General features: G+C 40.0%; 1 protein-coding gene across 1 annotated transcript in view; it reads right to left on the bottom strand.

Annotated features, from left to right (window-relative positions):
* The window catches only part of Kcnh8 (potassium voltage-gated channel, subfamily H (eag-related), member 8), a 376,486-nt gene that overhangs the window by 15,760 nt on the left and 342,292 nt on the right, over positions 1-18,434 (bottom strand). Inside the window, exons 12-15 of the mRNA NM_001031811.2 lie at positions 13,067-13,105; positions 6,524-6,879; positions 3,932-4,038; positions 1,560-1,636 (exon numbers count right to left, since the gene is read on the bottom strand). Coding sequence (NP_001026981.2) covers positions 1,560-1,636; positions 3,932-4,038; positions 6,524-6,879; positions 13,067-13,105 — 579 coding nt within the window. The remainder of the gene's footprint in view (positions 1-1,559; positions 1,637-3,931; positions 4,039-6,523; positions 6,880-13,066; positions 13,106-18,434) is intronic.

Here is an 18,434-nt window from a genome sequence, read left to right as displayed (position 1 = left end):
GGTCTGGGATGGTCATGTTTAGTTGTCTCCTGCAATTTCTCAGAGGTTCTCACAAGCCTGACCCATATTTACTTTTCACCTTAGAGCTTTTCTCTTCTCTGCTTTCCCATCAAGCTTCATAGGTTTCTTTCAAAATAATTATTTGCAACTAAAATGCCCCAGAATGTGTTTTAGACTATTGCTATTTGGGGAAAGCAATTAAAACTGAGGCATCAATCAAGAAGCTATGTTATTCTATGCAACTGGGGAGAAAAACAAATCTTATCAAAACAGACCATAGACCCAGGGTTTACCAAGGCAGGATTCCCCAGATTAACTGTAAAGCTGGATGAGAGCCATTACTTGGGAGACAAAACAGATTCAAAAGGTAAATTTTAGTGATGGCTAAACAAACACAAAACTTACTGAGTCACATATTTTAAAATATATTTTATGGTATGTAAATATGTCTTAATAAAGTTGTTGTCAAGGCTACTTTATTTCATGTGGACAATCCTAGAATTCAAAGAGATAAAGTTCCAATGTTATGGAGCAAATATGTGATGGAGAGAAAGCAGAACTCAGACCCCAATCACTCTGAGAAATCTTATTCTGTGAACTAACATGCTTGCTTTAAATGGCTAAAAACCAAAGGACATCTGTTAAATAAAATATATCAGAATATATCTTATATTGTAGACAAAACGTTGTCACATGCTGTTAAGTTTGTGGAAAGCGACTGTACCAGCAAGGGTGCCAGACTCAAGCACACTCACATCAAGTGTCCCCTAAAAGTCCCTGTTCTGGGGTAGGCAGAACCCTGAGTCTGTGACAGAAAGAGGAGAAGACAGCAAACAGACAAAGACATGTAAAAAATGTACCTTGGAGAGCAAAGGGAAGATAAATGACTCCTGAGAGAGGTTCCTATTATAAAAACACCTATAGTGGGACTAGGAAGCCAGACACTCAACCGTGGACAGACGTCCTGCTCTGCACAGGTCCCGTAGTGGGTGCTCCATCCAGCCACTTGACAGGACTCCCTTAGTGCATGTATTTCTGCTGTGTGTTGTACACACCAATTCCATGAAGGTGCTTCTGCTTCCTCTCCAACTGTGGCTACTCCACATCTCTCTGATGAATGTTGTAAGGGTCTGAGGTGATTGTATTTTGCTGTCTGTCTACAGCTTCTGTCTGTCTGCTGCTTGGTGCCTGGTCTTTGACTACATGTTCCACAAACTCGCTCACTGAAAACTGAAAAGTGTAGCTGTTTAGACCATTTTCTGGCCAGGATGGAATACTCCCATGAATTATAAAATGATCATGTATTTACCGTTCACTTTATTTACTTAGGTCATTTCATTTAATTCCAGCATGGGACAAAGGGCATGCATAACTGTTCCCTACCTACAAACAGGGAATGGAGCTTTTGGATTGGTTATATGAAAGGTCAAAAGTCCCAGAGCTCTGTGAGGCTCAGGTGGTTTTGCTCCAGGGGCACAAGCTGGTTTTTATACCACACTGCTTCTGTTATAGGGAGAGTTTCTGTCTCCTTTGCCCACCTACCCCGGCTGCCCCCATACCTCACTGTTGAGCTTGTTAATCTGCTGCTTGGTTTCTTCAGCCTTGATGAACAGAAACGCAGCTCCGATCTCGGATTCTGAAAAGTGACACACAGAGAGTGAGCCCTTCCGAAATACACTGAGTATTCAAGCTTCAGGTTGGCTGCTGGGTTGGAGGAAGGCCAAGCTGTCACTTCAAACTTCCCTGCTGCCTGAGCTCTGTGGGTTCCTTAGTCCCAGGCTCAGATAAACCTCCTTTCCTTCTTTGGATGGCACCTGCTGTATCCTTAGGGACCAGTGTCACAGCGTGGAGGTTGGTGTTCCTACTGGCTGCATGTGTCCTCAGACACAATCATCACCATGTTATAAGCCAATCTCTCATCTGTTTGCATTCTCCTTGTCAGTCCCCACTGACCACTGCCACACTCACTGACCATGCCTCCATTGGAAACACTGGTTGCTGTGCCCATGAAACGCCTTTCATTCCACACCTGTTTGAGGGGCTAATCTCTTTGGTGTGCTTCTGTCTTTTACTATACTGTGCCCATTTTTTAGTTCTCTTTTCTAGTTTCTCCCTACTCTACTCTTCTAAGTACATTTTTTTTTCTGTCCAGGATAAGAAGCACAAATTAGTCAGTGCTTAGAGGAGGAAAAGACCTGACAAATTCTTTTCTCCATGTGTAAGTAAGGGGCAGTAATGCATGCCCTTTAACCCATTGTTTAATTAAATGAAATAACCTAGGTAAATAAAAACTGTGACAGAATTAGCCTCTATCTGATCAGTAGTGGGTAGAATACTTGTTTGTGGAAGAAGAAAAATCACTTGAACAGAGCAAAGTAGTCACAAAAGAGCCCGTTTTACAGAGATGTCTTGCAGTCCATCAACAAACCATTTCTCATCATGTATAATAGGTCAATGTCTTCTTATAGGAGACGACAGTGAAGAAAGAACCCAGAAAAAGGAAGAGACACTTGAAGGCAATTAGTCGGTGAGTTCAGATTTCATGCTAAAAGCTGTATGAAATAGTCTCCAGGTTTTAAGCACTGAGGCTAAGCCATACAAATATACTCACACTAGAAAACTTCTCTTTCTATATTGAAAGCAGTGTGTGAAGTCTGGAATAAAATTGGTGGCAATGCAGGCAAAGTATGAGTGTGGCCACAGAGAAGAACAGAAGGTCTAGGCAAAACTAAGACCCTTAGGAAATGGAATAAAGAAAAATTGTTGCTTCAATATTTGAGTATAGGGCTTAATGATGCAAAAAGAAAACAGAGGACACTAAAAGATGGGTAGATGGACAGGACTCTGTGCATTGCCTTTGGGGAGACCACAAAGAGAACCTTGCTGCTGAGACTCACTACTGGTTTTGTGGCACACACAACATTTGATAGAACAATTATTTCCTTGAACATTGCCCCAACAAAGTCATGTCGACATATGTGATTTAGTTGAGTTAATGATTTAAGACTACTCTTTTTCCTCTTGTATCAAGTCTTTGTTTTGTTTGTTTGTTTTGTTTGGTTTGGTTTTTTGAGACAGGATTTCTCTGTATAGCCCTGGCTCTCTTGGAACTCATTTTGTAGACCAGGCTGGCCTCGAACTCAGAAATCTGCCTGCCTCTGCCTCTCAAGTGCTGGGATTAAAGTCATGCGCCACCACACCTGGCTTTCCATCAAGTCTTATGTGGACTGTTTCTTTATTCCCAGAAGAAAATGAGTACTAGGAAGAATTGCTAACTCCAAATAATTTCCTGAATTCATTGACCAGTGGAGTCCTATTCCTGTTGCTGGATCTGTTCATTCAATGGTCTTTCTTGGGGTTAGGATTACACAGGATCTTGCTGGTTAGAGTTTCCTTGTCATTTATGGCCTTGATCATGTCCTTTTTGACTGATCTTTTTTGTGTGTGTGTGGTTGAGGTTGGCAGAGGGGGAAAGAGATTAAATTGGGCTTGAGATAGGGGTATCTTTACACTGGTTCATCATCCTTACAGGTTGATGCTTCATATTCAACTGTCTTATGTCACTTCACATTGTTTATTCTCACAGTCTGTAAGTGTATAACCTCTCACCAAATAAATGATTAAGCACTACCAACATTTTTCAGAGTATACAATGAACATGATATTTCTTTTTGGTGATGCTGATGTGAATTTGTCTAGAAGTAGGGGCAACCTTTGATGAATTTCAGACACTGTTTGCCAGTGATGATAAATGGCAGGACATAGGAAAGAGAATAATTACAAGCAATGACCTCAGTACCTGGAGACGTTATAGATTTAAGTCAACTCACTGAATGCCATGAAGAATCAGATAAGATCAGAAGGCAACAGTGGCAAACACCACACACTGGCAAGAAATATCATTCCTAAAGATGAGTAGTCAAGTGCTTACCTGCAAGGGGAGGGGAAATCCTGGGCTCTGGCCTGATCTGTTCAGAGCCAAAGTCAAAAGTCTGAGTTTCCTCATTGCTGTTACCATCTTCAATTCCATCAACAATCCTGTGCCAAGGTCAGACAGTTAGTTGGCTGTGCACTTACATTTATGAACTCTAGAAGTTCTATGAGACCTCTAAGACGTTTTGTGTTCAATCTCCAAATTCTGAGCGCTATAAAGTTATGGCAGCCCTTTGGTAACCACTTTCTGAGATGCCTCTTCACAGTGTGATTGCTAATGCTCTGTGTGTAACATGCACTCCAGAGTTTGAAAACATGTTTTAAGAGCCACGAGTTCTTTAAGGATATCTATGTTTTTTTTTCACATTTAAAATGATAATATTTGGGATATATGGTATGTATATATAGAGTCTATACCAAAGCGAGCAGCATTAGAATTTACTTGCTTTAAAATGTGGGCAACTAGAGACTTTAAAGCTACATATGTGGCTCACATTTTATCTTGTGTTTTATTTTTGTTAGACATTGATGATATAGAAATTATACTTATTTATTCTCAGATCTAAAAAGCAGGTTCACACACACACACACACACACACACACACACACACACACACACACACACACACAATTTTACTCCCATCCAAGAAAAATGTTTTAACTTTTAACGAACGAAACATCACAGGAAAGAAAATTTAATGATACCTCTAGACAAAGCCCTGAAACTACCTACTTGAGCATTAAAGAACTTCATTTATCCTATCGATATTTTTGTTACTTTTATTCTAGGCTCTGAAGCTAGGGCCTCATGTGTACCAGTCAAGTGTGTTGTGCCAAGCTCCAGCTTCAGCTCAGTATTTAAAGCACTGAGGAATTGAGCTTTTTTTCCTTGGTAAATGATGTCTAATTTGCTCACTGCCAAATACAAGTGTACTGTAAAAACACTATACAGAAAGATAACAGAAATCAAAAAAAGGAAAGTTCCAGTCATTTACTGAAACTATAACATTTTGGCAAGTGGCCTGAAAATGCTCTCCATGTGAACAAACACTCATTTGATAAGTGTGTCGTCCTGGCACACAGACGCCTTTCTCTTCCACTTCTGAAAGGTTTCTAACTAAAGTTACCACACTTTCTTCCCACTCAGCTTAATGTGCAATATACAGATGCTAAAATGTCTTTTCTTCAAGAGGATAATGGACTACTGTATTAAAACAATTACTTGGTTTACAAGTAGAGAAAGAATTTGAATCCAGCTTTTCTTATTCCATGCTATTGCTTAGGTCTTGGGCAGAATTTTTAAGTCTTAAGCGTTATTTTTACAACATTATAGTTAGAGATAAAAGTGGCTTCTTAGGATTGCAGGAAGACTAAAGACATTTTTTTTAAAAAGTAATGGAGAAATCACCTCACAAGGCGAGTGCAACTAGAAAGCACTCAGGATATCTTCCTCGCTTGGTTACTCATCCGTTAGGGATTCTGATGGTTCTTATTGCCTTTTTTGCACCTTGACATGAACATGATTTTTTTTTCTTTTTACCATCTCAATGCCTTTTATTCTAAAGTGATTTTTATTTTCAATGCAAAATAGAGCTAGTGTTACTAAAAAGGACAAAAAGGAGACAAGCCTCTGTGATCCACAGAAACACACAGACTAGCGTGACAATAAAACCACCCTGCAGCCACTCATCACTTCAACCTGTTGTTCCATGAAGATGTCAGCGTTAAGGAGTAAACCAGAAGGCTCTTCCTCTCTTCTGTTTTATCATGAATTACATTATAAGTTGCATCATGATAAGTAGAGAAAACTTAGTTCAAAAAAGAAGTGAGCTCATTTAAATACTAATAAGTGCAATTCCTCCTCCTTCTCCTCCTCCTCCTCCTCCTCCTCCTCCTCCTCCTCCTCCTCCTCCTCCTCCTCCTCCTCCTCCTCCTCCTCCTCCTCTTCTTCTTCTTCTTCTTCTTCTTCTTCTTCTTCTTCTTCTTCTTCTTCTTCTTCTCCTTCTTCTTCTCCTCCTCCTCTTCCTCCTCCCCCCTCCTCCTCCTCCTTCTTCTTCTTTCCTCCTCCTCCTCCTTCTTCTTCTTTTCTCCTTCTCCTTCTCCTTTTCTCCTTCTCCTTCTCCTTCTCCTTTCTCCTTCTCCTTCTCCTTCTCCTTCTCCTTCTCCTTCTCCTTCTCCTTCTCCTTCTCCTTCTCCTTCTCCTTCTCCTTCTCCTTCTCCTTCTCCTTCTCCTTCTCCTTCTCCTTCTCCTTCTTCTTCTTCTTCTTCTTCTTTTTTGTTTTTTCGAGACAGGGCTTCTCTGTATAGCCCTGGCTGTCCTGGAACTCACTTTGTAGACCAGGCTGGCCTCGAACTCAGAAACTCGCCTTCCTCTGCTTCCCGAGTGCTGGGATTATACACATCTGTGCATATATGTTTCAAAAGATTGCACACATGGCTCAGGAAAACTGAAGAATCAAGGTTGTGATGTTATGAGACAGAAAGTGTCAGAAGGCTGAATAATTTACAAGGTGTGTACTAGTCTGTACATGAGCACACACAGAAGTGTGGGCTCTCATTGGGGGAGACTGATGCATGGGTGAACTCTTACCTTGGACTAAGCTCTGGGGTTCCAGCACTACCCAGGCTGGAAAGCTGCACTTTCAGGTTCTTCTCTTTCTTTCTACCATGGTTAGGTGGGTCAGCTTCCTGCTTGGTTTTAGGGGAGTTGGCACTGGAGACTCTGATAGGTGAGTGGAATGGTACCGTTCCTGAGGCCAGTTGCTTTAAGCTCAAGCCTAGATAGGTCTTATTGCTTCCAGTCTTTTTGCTATGTGAGACAGAGGATCCCCTTGTGTAGATAGGAGAAAGGGAGGTCGTCTCCTCTTCCTCAACCTCTTCTTCCTCCTCATCTTCCACAATGGATGGGAGTCTCTTGTTGATGCTTCCATTCCCCTTGGGCTCTGCCTAGATAGTGAATAGGACAGATTAGCACAGTTGCCAAGACTTCCCAAGAGGCAAGCCATTCATGTCAGAGGTCCTACTGATAAAGGTCAAATTCCTTAGAGGCTAATAAATGTTGCATGCTGTGCTCTTATTTTCCAAGTTTTAAAGGGCTCCCAGTTCTCATGCCTAGGTTTATCTTTTCTGTTCTCCTAGTTTTAACCCCAACCATTCCCTTGGCCTTTAAAAATATCTAGGTGAGGAGCTGTGTAAAAGATGTATAGACATCACTCCTAGATTTTACTCAGTTACCCACTCATAATTGTAATAGATGGCATTTCCTTTGGGAATATGAACATGTTAATTTTACTGCACAGTCTTGGGTTGTATGATTTAAACCTTCAATATCCTTAAGAGGATCGTGAAGTTCAGCATTAGCATGATACTTGAGAATGAAAGTGTCTTCTCTCTACTTTAGACCTCATGGATGGAAAATGAAGCACCGTCAGCTTTCTTGCTTCCAGCTGCCTTGTTCTTTGAAGTCACTCTCAAGACAGAATGTAGGGCAGGTGGGACCTTGTTACCAGACAGGCATAAGCATGGTAAGTTCAAAATGAGCTCAAGCCCCAGGACTCTTAGAGTTGAAAATGGCAGGAGTGGAGCCATTCCCTATCTGCCTCTCCCTACTCTGGAACATGTAACCACGGCACCCCACTCAGGACCATAAGTGCTGGGTCACTTAGCATAAACACCTGGAATTCTCCGTGTTAATGAAGTATCTACATAGCCCCCAAGTGGTCAGCTAAATAAGCTTCTCTTTCTGGGCCATTCTTCCTGCAAAAGGTATTTAATACCTCATTCACCCTGAATAAAGTGTATGTATTTATATCCACCATTAAATAGGCCAGTATGAACAAGCTGACTTATAAGGATCATCTCCTCATTAAGCATCACAGAAGGAAAGGCCTTCATCTTAAAGAGTCGCCACCTACAACTCCCAATGAAGATCTCCTGTCCTCCAGGCCCTCACTACTCTAAGCACTTACTCTGAATCAGAATCAGACTATGTTCTGCCATTTTCAGGCTCTGCCTTCTCCTTCCTGCCCAGTGCATGGATGCCTTGAGGGGAAGTATGGACCAGGGACCCCTGTTACTGACTCTCAGCAGTGTGCTGGAGGGGCCCAGATACACAGGGGACCTGGAATCACAGCATTTGTCCCAAACCCCCGCTTTTTCCCTCTTCCAGCCCCTTGAAGGATAACAAGAACTGTGGACTATCCTATAAGGACTCTGCCCTGCCTTCTCCCAGCAGCAGCCAGCAGAGGTGCTCCAGGCACCCCAGCAGAGAAGCGGGGAGCAGAGGCCAATAGAGCAAACCCCTGATTCTGTGAAAGAGCCTAGAAATATAGAGAAAAATACAGTCTTTATAGAATCCATCCCAGGAGCACTGTGCCTTTAACTGGGGCATCCAGTCTCACAGGCCAAGAAAGGGAGAATATGGAGAAAACAAGTGATGTAAAGTCAGAATAGCCAAGCAAGGGGTGGTGGAGGCAAGCCTAGACACTCTTGACTATTGCAAGGCTTCTTGCTTAGGGAACAGACATGATCTTTAGGCATGTTCACTAGTCATTTCAAGAGAATAAAATCATTTTTCAATGCCTCTGTTTCATTTTCAGACTCAATTGTGTATACGCACTTAACAATAGTTACCAATGAAAATAATAGTAACACTGAAAGCACCTGCTTTTGTTATTTAAGTTTCATGAACTGCCATGGTGATTATGCCATCAAGTACTTGGTTCGTTGGTGTATTTGGATTTGTGGCATCTATAATAATTTTAATGAAATAACAAAAATACTGTGGTGCCTCCCAGGGGTCTTCTAGGTTATAGCCCACCTGGTTTAGCAGTTAGTCACTAAGTGAAATAAAGTATTGGTTTATTCATTTTTTGTTAATCTTAATATCTCAACCCTTTTGACTAAAACACTGTCCCTAGATATTTCTTTCTAGATACATATAATTATTGCAACCAACTGTGAAGCTGTGTGTTTGTTATTGGAAACTCATGATGCTACTTTTTTTTTTGTTGTTTATCTTATTTCCCATAACATTTAAAACTTTGTGTTTTAACAAAAATTGGGCCCTCATGGAATTGTACAGGATTATTGTCTACTTTTATTGTAGAGCAGAAAAATTAGCTTGCCCTGCTAAAGACACAACAGGGCGAACTTATCAAAGAAATGAAGAAAACCTTGAGTATAATTTCTAATTAGATCTGTTTACACTGGCACTGACAATTTATTCATTTCTTTGTTGGAAGAAGTCTCCATTGGTTCTATACAGAATCCTCTGACTGATAACTTACAAAATGTTTGTACTTCTACAAGTTCATTTAAGTCTCAGAGTTCTACTTTTTCAACGAGTCTTGGTGCCTTGAGCAAGTCCCTCACCAACTTATTCTTACAATTAAGATGACAGATACTACTTATATGAAGAATTCATTTTCCTACAAGCTTAACTGTAGACAGGACCTAAACTTCTGCTATTATTAAATACCTAGCCTGTCACTGGCCTCTATTCAAGGTAACTAGAATGCTATATAAATGGGAAATCTGTCTTATGGTCTCAGATGTTTGAACACCTGGTCCCTAGTTCATAGCACTATTTGAGAAGGTAGCATAGCCTTGCTGGAGGAAGTACGTCAGTGAGGTGAGCTTTGAGAGTTCACAGTCCTTCCCTGGTTCCAGTTTGCTCTTTCTGATTATTGTTGATGGTGAGATCAGTAAGCCTCAAGCACTGGCCACCATGCCTGCCTGTTCTCATGCCTCCCTGTCACAATGGAGTCTCATCTCTCTGGAACTTTAAGCCCAAATAAACTGCTTCCTTCTATAAGTTGTCTCCATCATGGGTCTTTATCACAGCAACAGGAAAGTAACTAATACAACTAGGTGCTTTGTTTTGGGCATCTATGTGGGGTATGTGCTTCGCTCTGCTGCCAGCCTCTTATACACTGCCACGTAGTTCTATTACAGATCTCTTCCTTCACAGTGGTACTTTGTTTCACTTACTCATGAGATTGCATTGAGGTTTGATAGTCATAGCTAAAGGAATCTCTAATTTGCTTCTTGGTACTCTGCTATAATTCAGACTCAGAAATGATTAATCATTTGTCTCAAAGGAAGGACAAAGTCTTGTGTGAAGTTAAAGTCTTGTGTGAAGTGCATAGTTACATGTGTCATTGAAGTCCTACTCTTTACTTTCTAACTATAACCATGGAAAGCACATAATTTTTAAGAGTTATGGCTTCTTCAACTTCAAATTAAGAATAGGAAGAAGAGAATATTAGACACTGCATATTAGATTATGGAACTTAGGTATTAAATATTAGATATCTAAGTTAAGCACTTAAGAATATTTTAACTGTTGTGGACTCTCACCAGGAATTTTGATCTAAAATAGACCTTTTCTCCCTCAAGTTGTTTTTTTGTTTTTTTGTTTTTTTTTTTTGACAGAGAATTTTAGCACAGCAATAGAAATGGAACTAGGAGAGTGATAATGATGAAAATAGAATTTACAATGCTAGAGATGTTGGGCTACTCCTTCTACAAGCTCCCTCTTTCCTTAGCTAACAAATTGTTAGCAATCACTGGGTCTATTGGCAATGAACTAGGTAGCTTTACTTATCTACTTGATGAAATCGAGAACAGAATTTACTGGAGAAATATCTAAATCAGAAGTGTAAGTCAGACTGTCTACCCATACAGATCTCAGTGTTATGGCTGCTTTCCATATTAGCAATTTTAGTAGGGAAACATCTCCACCTCAATCCATAACCACTCCAGGTAGTATGTCTCAGGAGGGTGAGAGTTCATCTCCAGAATGTCCCTGCTAAGTTTTTTTAAGATCCCTAGCATACACAGAGGGAGACTTCTAAAGCAAGGACAGCTAAAATGGAGAGAAAGCAAGTTCTTGGCATCTTTCTCAGCACTAGCGCTACAGATGCATGTCACCACGCTTGGTTTTGATGTGGTGCTGGGAATATCTTCATTCTATACAAGTGTTTTACTCCTTGAATCATCTCCAGAGACCTTCAGGTGAAGATTTCAAAGTGTACTAGTGAAAATGATCAGTGATTGCCCTCAAAAGACACAAACAAGCAGATATATCCTGTCTAAGCTCTATAGAGGAAACACAAGGGAAAAAGTCAGCAAGGCAGATGGGGCAATGAGCAGCGTGGAAGACAAAGTTAGCAACAGGGAATAAAAAATGAGCAAGTACCCTAAGATGTTGAAGAGAATTAAAATATTATAAGTGAAAATCTTAGTGAACTAAATAACAACAGCAGAAAAGCAAAAACACACAGTGGCAATCATCATTGGTAGAGTTTAACAAAGTAGAAGAGAGACTATCAAGGTTGGAACACAATGTGAGGAAAATACTACAATCAAACATCAGTTGGGTAAAAAAGAATGAACATAATGGCAATGTCCAAAAATTTGGGACACAATCAAAAGTTTAATCCCAAGAATCTACAGTAATAAGAATAAACAAAGATAATAACTGAACTTAGAGAGACTGGGTAGACTGGAATGACAGCAAAAATTTCCCTAACCCAGAGAAAGAAGGAGACGCCAGAATGTGTGATGTACCTAGTACCCCAAATGAACATGACCAGAAAGGAAATTCCCTGTAGTACAATAGAGTCAGGGTGTCAGAAACACAGAGCAAGAAACAGGATATAAGAAACAAATGCTAACTTACCTTACAAAGATAAACACACCAGGATAATATCCATACTTTCATTTCTAACCATAAGAACCAGGAAAGATAAAATGAGGTGTATTAAGTCATTAAGCAAATAGAAGGTGATCCATAACAAAAAAGCCATCATTACAAAAGATACTTAAAGAAAGAGGATAGTCACATTAATGGGAGCATAGTAAGAGAACATTTCATAAGAAAAGAGGGAAAAAAGAGCTGAGAAGGAAACTATAATGTTTAATTGTAAACCACGAGATGGGGTGAAAGAGAGGGAGAGAAAGAGAGAGAGAGAGAGAGGGAGAGAGCAAGTGAGCAAGAGAGAGAGAGAGAGAGAGAGAGAGAGAGAGAGAGAGAGAGAGAAGAGGAGGAGGGGAGAGAAGAGGAAGGGGAAGGAAAGGGAAGAGAAGGGAAGGGAAGGGGAAGGGAAGGGAGGAGAGGGAAGAGAGAAATGAAAGGGAGAGGAGAGAGGGAGAGAGAAGGGGAGAGGAGAGGAGAGATAGAGATAGAGATAGAGAGATTATTAAATATAATATCCTTGATACCATTGCTAAAGCCAATCGACTTTGAAAGCAACATGTGGATACAGATGGTTTGAATTTATAAATGTTATTTGGATCAGTAAAGTTTTCCTCTTGTAAAACTCTGGTAAAAAAATTCTGAAAAAGTTCTTTCTCATACCATGCTTTAATGTTGTTCAACAATAAGAAGCAGTGCCATTCATGTAGCTGATGTGACAGGGACAGATGGGACACACGAGGGAAGCAAACAGATCAGATCAGGCTTGCTTGTGTTTTAAATAACTCCAAGAAATAGATTCATTTCCTTTTGTGGCATCACCCCAAGTCAAATGCACAAGCAGTTGACATTAAGAAATGATAAAGATTGTGAGGCAAAATGATGAAATGGAGCCCAAGAGGACAATTCATAGAGTCTATGAAGAAAATGTTAGCACTTTGAAGTGATAGAGAAAATGGCAGCATTTTGACAGAGGAACCACAGTCAAACAAAAACTCAAATTAATAAAATTAGAAATAATTCAAATGAAATCTGAAGGACTCAGCATTTTTTTCAGAAACATTATTATTAAAAATCTACAAGAAATGGATAATTTTCTAGACAATGTGCTCTTCTAAGATATAAACAATATAAGCAAGAAATGAGGCTGGGAGAGTTATCTTTGCCTCCTTACAAAGAAAACACAAAGGCTGCACTCACCGGTGAGTTCTATCAAACCGTTAAGGAAGATATAACATCAACAGTCTTTAAAATGCTCCATGAAATGGAAAGAGAAAGAATACCATTAAATTCATACTATGAAGCCAGTATAATTGTGATATCAGAATGTGATAAGAAGAAAACAGGCAGGACTGTGGTTAAATTCTAGGTCAGTCTTGGCAACATAGCAAAGCAAAAATAAAAATAAGAATATAAAACAAATGCTAGCCATACCTGTGAGACTGTAGATTTGTTCGATAATCTTGATATTACCTGAAAGAACAAACAGAATGTTTAACACTTTAAGCCTCTTCAATGGAATACACATTTCAAGATGTGTGTTTTTGTAGGGAAGAAAAAATGTCTTCTAAAAGATACTTCTAAAGGGCACAACCCTCTAGTACCTCTGTTGATCATTGTGTACTCATAACAGGAAGGGAAGGTCTACAGTCTATCACAGGACATAGCATAGAAATCTACAACACATACAATATCAAGTTGAAGTTCACCATGAGAGACAACATCAAGTTGATTGTCTCCCATGGGACACAACTAGTGTGGGTCAACCTTCATTGCAGTGAGCCGTTGCTATCCTGTCTTGGTGCTTCACTGGTTCCCTGAGTTTGCTGTCTTCCTATTGGTCTTTCCTTATCTCAAGCAGAGTTCTCTTGCTTTCCTTTAGCTTTGTGAAAACAGTTGTCTGTGAAATCTTCTTTGATTTGATTTCACTATTGTCCATCAACCTTCCTTCTTGCTTGACTGCTGGCAAGAGACAAGATACCTTTTCTTTTTTTTTTTTTTTTTCCGCAAGAGTAAATCAGTTTATTCCTCTCTATTTTCTCCTTTCACTAATAACTCTTATTCTTTTTTTTTTCCATTTTTTATTAGGTATTTAGCTCATTTACATTTCCAATGCTATACCAAAAGTCCCCCTTACCCACCCACCCCCACTCCCCTACCCACCCACTCCCCCCCTTTGGCCCTGGCGTTCCCCTGTACCGGGGCACACAAAGTCTGCGTGTCCAATGGGCCTCTCTTTCCAGTGATGGCCGACTAGGCCATCTTTTGATACATATGCAGCTAGAGTCAAGAGCTCAGGGGTACTGGTTAGTTCATGATGTTGTTCCACCTATAGGGTTGAAGATCCCTTTAGCTCCTTGGGTACTTTCTCTAGCTCCTCCATTGGGAGCCCTGTGATCCATCCATTAGCTGACTGTGAGCATCCACTTCTGTGTTTGCTAGGCCCCGGCATAGTCTCACAAGAGACAGCTACATCTGGGTCCTTTCAGTAAAATCTTGCTAGTGTATGCAATGGTGTCAGCATTTGGAAGCTGATTATGGGGTGGATCCCTGGATATGGCAGTCTCTACATGGTCCATCCTTTCATCTCAGCTCCAAACTTTGTTTCTGTAACTCCTTCCATGGGTGTTTTGTTCCCACTTCTAAGGAGGGGCATAGTGTCCACACTTCAGTCTTCCTTTTTCTTGAGTTTCATGTGTTTAGGAAATTGTATCTTATATCGTGGGTATCCTAGGTTTTGGGCTAGTATCCACTTATCAGTGAGTACATATTGTGTGAGTTCCTTTGTGATTGTGTTACCTCACTCAGGATGATGCTCTCCAGGTCCATCCATTTGGCTAGGAATTTCATAAATTCATTCTTTTTAATAGCTGAGTAGTACTCCATTGTGTAGATGTACCACATTTTCTGTATCCATTCCTCTGTTGAGGGGCATCTGGGTTCTTTCCAGTTTCTGGCTATTATAAATAAGGCTGCTATGAACATAGTGGAGCATGTGTCCTTCTTACCAGTTGGGGCTTCTTCTGGATATATGCCCAGGAGAGGTATTGCTGGATCCTCCGGTAGTACTATGTCCAATTTTCTGAGGAACCGCCAGACTGATTTCCAGAGTGGTTGTACAAGCCTGCAATCCCACCAACAATGGAGGAGTGTTCCTCTTTCTCCACATCCTCGCCAGCATCTGCTGTCACCTGAATTTTTGATCTTAGCCATTCTCACTGGTGTGAGGTGGAATCTCAGGGTTGTTTTGATTTGCATTTCCCTGATGATTAAGGATGTTGAACATTTTTTCAGGTGCTTCTCTGCCATTCGGTATTCCTCAGGTGAGAATTCTTTGTTCAGTTCTGAGCCCCATTTTTTAAGGGGGTTATTTGATTTTCTGAGGTCCACCTTCTTGAGTTCTTTATATATGTTGGATATTAGTCCCCTATCTGATTTAGGATAGGTAAAGATCCTTTCCCAGTCTGTTGGTGGTCTTTTTGTCTTATAGACAGTGTCTTTTGCCTTGCAGAAACTTTGGAGTTTCATTAGGTCCCATTTGTCAATTCTCGATCTTACAGCACAAGCCATTGCTGTTCTGTTCAGGAATTTTTCCCCTGTGCCCATATCTTCAAGGCTTTTCCCCACTTTCTCCTCTATAAGTTTCAGTGTCTCTGGTTTTATGTGAAGTTCCTTGATCCACTTAGATTTGACCTTAGTACAAGGAGATAAGTATGGATCGATTCGCATTCTTCTACATGATAACAACCAGTTGTGCCAGCACCAATTGTTGAAAATGCTGTCTTTCTTCCACTGGATGGTTTTGGCTCCCTTGTCGAAGATCAAGTGACCATAGGTGTGTGGGTTCATTTCTGGGTCTTCAATTCTATTCCATTGGTCCACTTGTCTGTCTCTATACCAGTACCATGCAGTTTTTATCACAATTGCTCTGTAGTAAAGCTTTAGGTCAGGCATGGTGATTCCACCAGAGGTTCTTTTATCCTTGAGAAGAGTTTTTGCTATCCTCGGTTTTTTGTTATTCCAGATGAATTTGCAAATTGCTCCTTCTAATTCGTTGAAGAATTGAGTTGGAATTTTAATGGGGATTGCATTGAATCTGTAGATTGCTTTTGGCAAGATAGCCATTTTTACAATGTTGGTCCTGCCAATCCATGAGCATGGGAGATCTTTCCATCTTCTGAGATCTTCTTTAATTTCTTTCTTCAGGGACTTGAAGTTTTTATCATACAGATCTTTCACTTCCTTCGTTAGAGTCACGCCGAGATATTTTATATTATTTGTGGCTATTGAGAAGGGTGTTGTTTCCCTAATTTCTTTCTCAGCCTGTTTATTCTTTGTATAGAGAAAGGCCATTGACTTGTTTGAGTTAATTTTATATCCAGCTACTTCACCGAAGCTGTTTATCAGGTTTAGGAGTTCTCTGTTGGAATTTTTAGGGTCACTTATATATACTATCATATCATCTGCAAAAAGTGATATTTTGACTTCCTCTTTTCCAATTTGTATCCCCTTGATCTCCTTTTGTTGTCGAATTGCTCTGGCTAATACTTCAAGTACTATGTTGAAAAGGTAGGGAGAAAGTGGGCAGCCTTGTCTAGTCCCTGATTTTAGTGGGATTGCTTCCAGCTTCTCTCCATTTACTTTGATGTTGGCTACTGGTTTGCTGTAGATTGCTTTTATCATGTTTAGGTATTGGCCTTGAATTCCTGATCTTTCCAGAACTTTTATCATGAATGGGTGTTGGATCTTGTCAAATGCTTTTTCTGCATCTAACGAGATGATCATGTGGTTTTTGTCTTTGAGTTTGTTTATATAATGGATTACATTGATGGATTTTCGTATATTAAACCATCCCTGCATCCCTGGAATAAAACCTACTTGGTCAGGATGGATGATTGCTTTAATGTGTTCTTGGATTCGGTTAGCGAGAATTTTATTAAGAATTTTTGCATCGATGTTCATAAGAGAAATTGGTCTGAAGTTCTCTATCTTTGTTGGATCTTTCTGTGGTTTAGGTATCAGAGTAATAGTGGCTTCATAAAATGAGTTGGGTAGAATACCTTCTACTTCTATCTTGTGAAAAAGTTTGTGCAGAACTGGAGTTAGATCTTCTTTGAAGGTCTGATAGAACTCTGCACTAAACCCGTCTGGTCCTGGGCTTTTTTTGGCTGGGAGACTATTAATAACTGCTTCTATTTCTTTAGGGGATATGGGACTGTTTAGAAGGTCAACTTGATCCTGATTCAACTTTGGTACCTGGTATCTGTCCAGAAATTTGTCCATTTCGTCCAGGTTTTCCAGTTTTGTTGAGTATAGCCTTTTGTAGAAGGATCTGATGGTGTTTTGGATTTCTTCAGGATCTGTTGTTATGTCTCCCTTTTCATTTCTGATTTTGTTAATTAGGATTTTGTCCCTGTGCCCTTTAGTGAGTGTAGCTAAGGGTTTATCTATCTTGTTGATTTTCTCAAAGAACCAACTCCTCGTTTGGTTAATTCTTTGAATAGTTCTTCTTGTTTCCACTTGGTTGATTTCACCCCTGAGTTTGATTATTTCCTGCCGTCTACTCCTCTTGGGTGAATTTGCTTCCTTTTTTTCTAGAGCTTTTAGATGTGTTGTCAAGCTGCTAGTATGTGCTCTCTCCCGTTTTTTCTTGAAGGCACTCATAGCTATGAGTTTCCCTCTTAGAAATGCTTTCATTGTGTCCCAAAGGTTTGGGTACGTTGTGGCTTCATTTTCATTAAACTCTAAAAAGTCTTTAATTTCTTTCTTTATTCCTTCCTTGACCAAGGTATCATTGAGAAGAGTGTTGTTCAGTTTCCATGTGAATGTTGGCTTTCTGTTATTTATTTTGTTATTGAAGATCAGCCTTAGTGCATGGTGATCTGATAGGATACATGGGACAATTTCAATATTTTTGAATCTGTTGAGGCCTGATTTGTGACCTATTATGTGGTCAATTTTGGAGAAGGTACCATGAGGTGCTGAGAAGAAGGTATATCCTTTTGTTTTAGGATAAAATGTTCTGTAGATATCTGTCAGATCCATTTGTTTCATCACTTCTGTTAGTTTCAGTGTGTCCCTGTTTAGTTTCTGTTTCCATGATCTGTCCATTGGTGAAAGTGGTGTGTTGAAGTCTCCCACTATTATTGTGTGAGGCGCAATGTGTGCTTTGAGCTTTACTAAAGTTTCTTTAGTGAATGTGGCTGCTCTTGTATTTGGAGCATAGATATTCAGAATTGAGAGTTCCTCTTGGAGGATTTTACCTTTGATGAGAATGAAGTGTCCCTCCTTGTCTTTTTTGATGACTTTGGGTTGGAAGTCAATCTTATCAGATATTAGGATGGCTACTCCAGCTTGTTTCTTCATACCATTTGCTTAGAAAATTGTTTTCCAGCCTTTTATTCTGAGGTAGTGGCTATCTTTTTCTCTGAGATGTGTCTTCTGTAAACAGCAAAATGTTGGGTCTTGTTTGTGTAGCCAGTTTGTTAGTCTATGTCTTTTTATTGGGGAGTTGAGACCATTGATGTTAAGAGATATTAAGGAAAAGTAATTGTTGCTTCCTGTTATTTTTGTTGTTAGAATTGGCATTCTGTTCTTGTGGCTGTCTTCTTTTTGGTTTGTTGAGGGATTACTTTCTATTTCCTTTGTTTCACACACTGAAGTCTTCTGACTGGGAAAATGTCCTAGGGATCACAGTCCTGGACTACTGAATTTGTTTTCTTTAAGGAGATGGCTTCTAGGATTTTTGCTTCAGTATGGGCAACACAAACTGGACTTTTGTGCTTTTTTCTGTTGTTGGTTT

Source organism: Mus musculus, chromosome 17 (genome assembly GCF_000001635.26).
Source record: "Mus musculus strain C57BL/6J chromosome 17, GRCm38.p6 C57BL/6J".
In the NCBI taxonomy this organism is placed as follows: Eukaryota; Metazoa; Chordata; class Mammalia; order Rodentia; family Muridae; genus Mus; species Mus musculus.
This window is presented reverse-complemented; position numbering and strand designations above follow the sequence as displayed.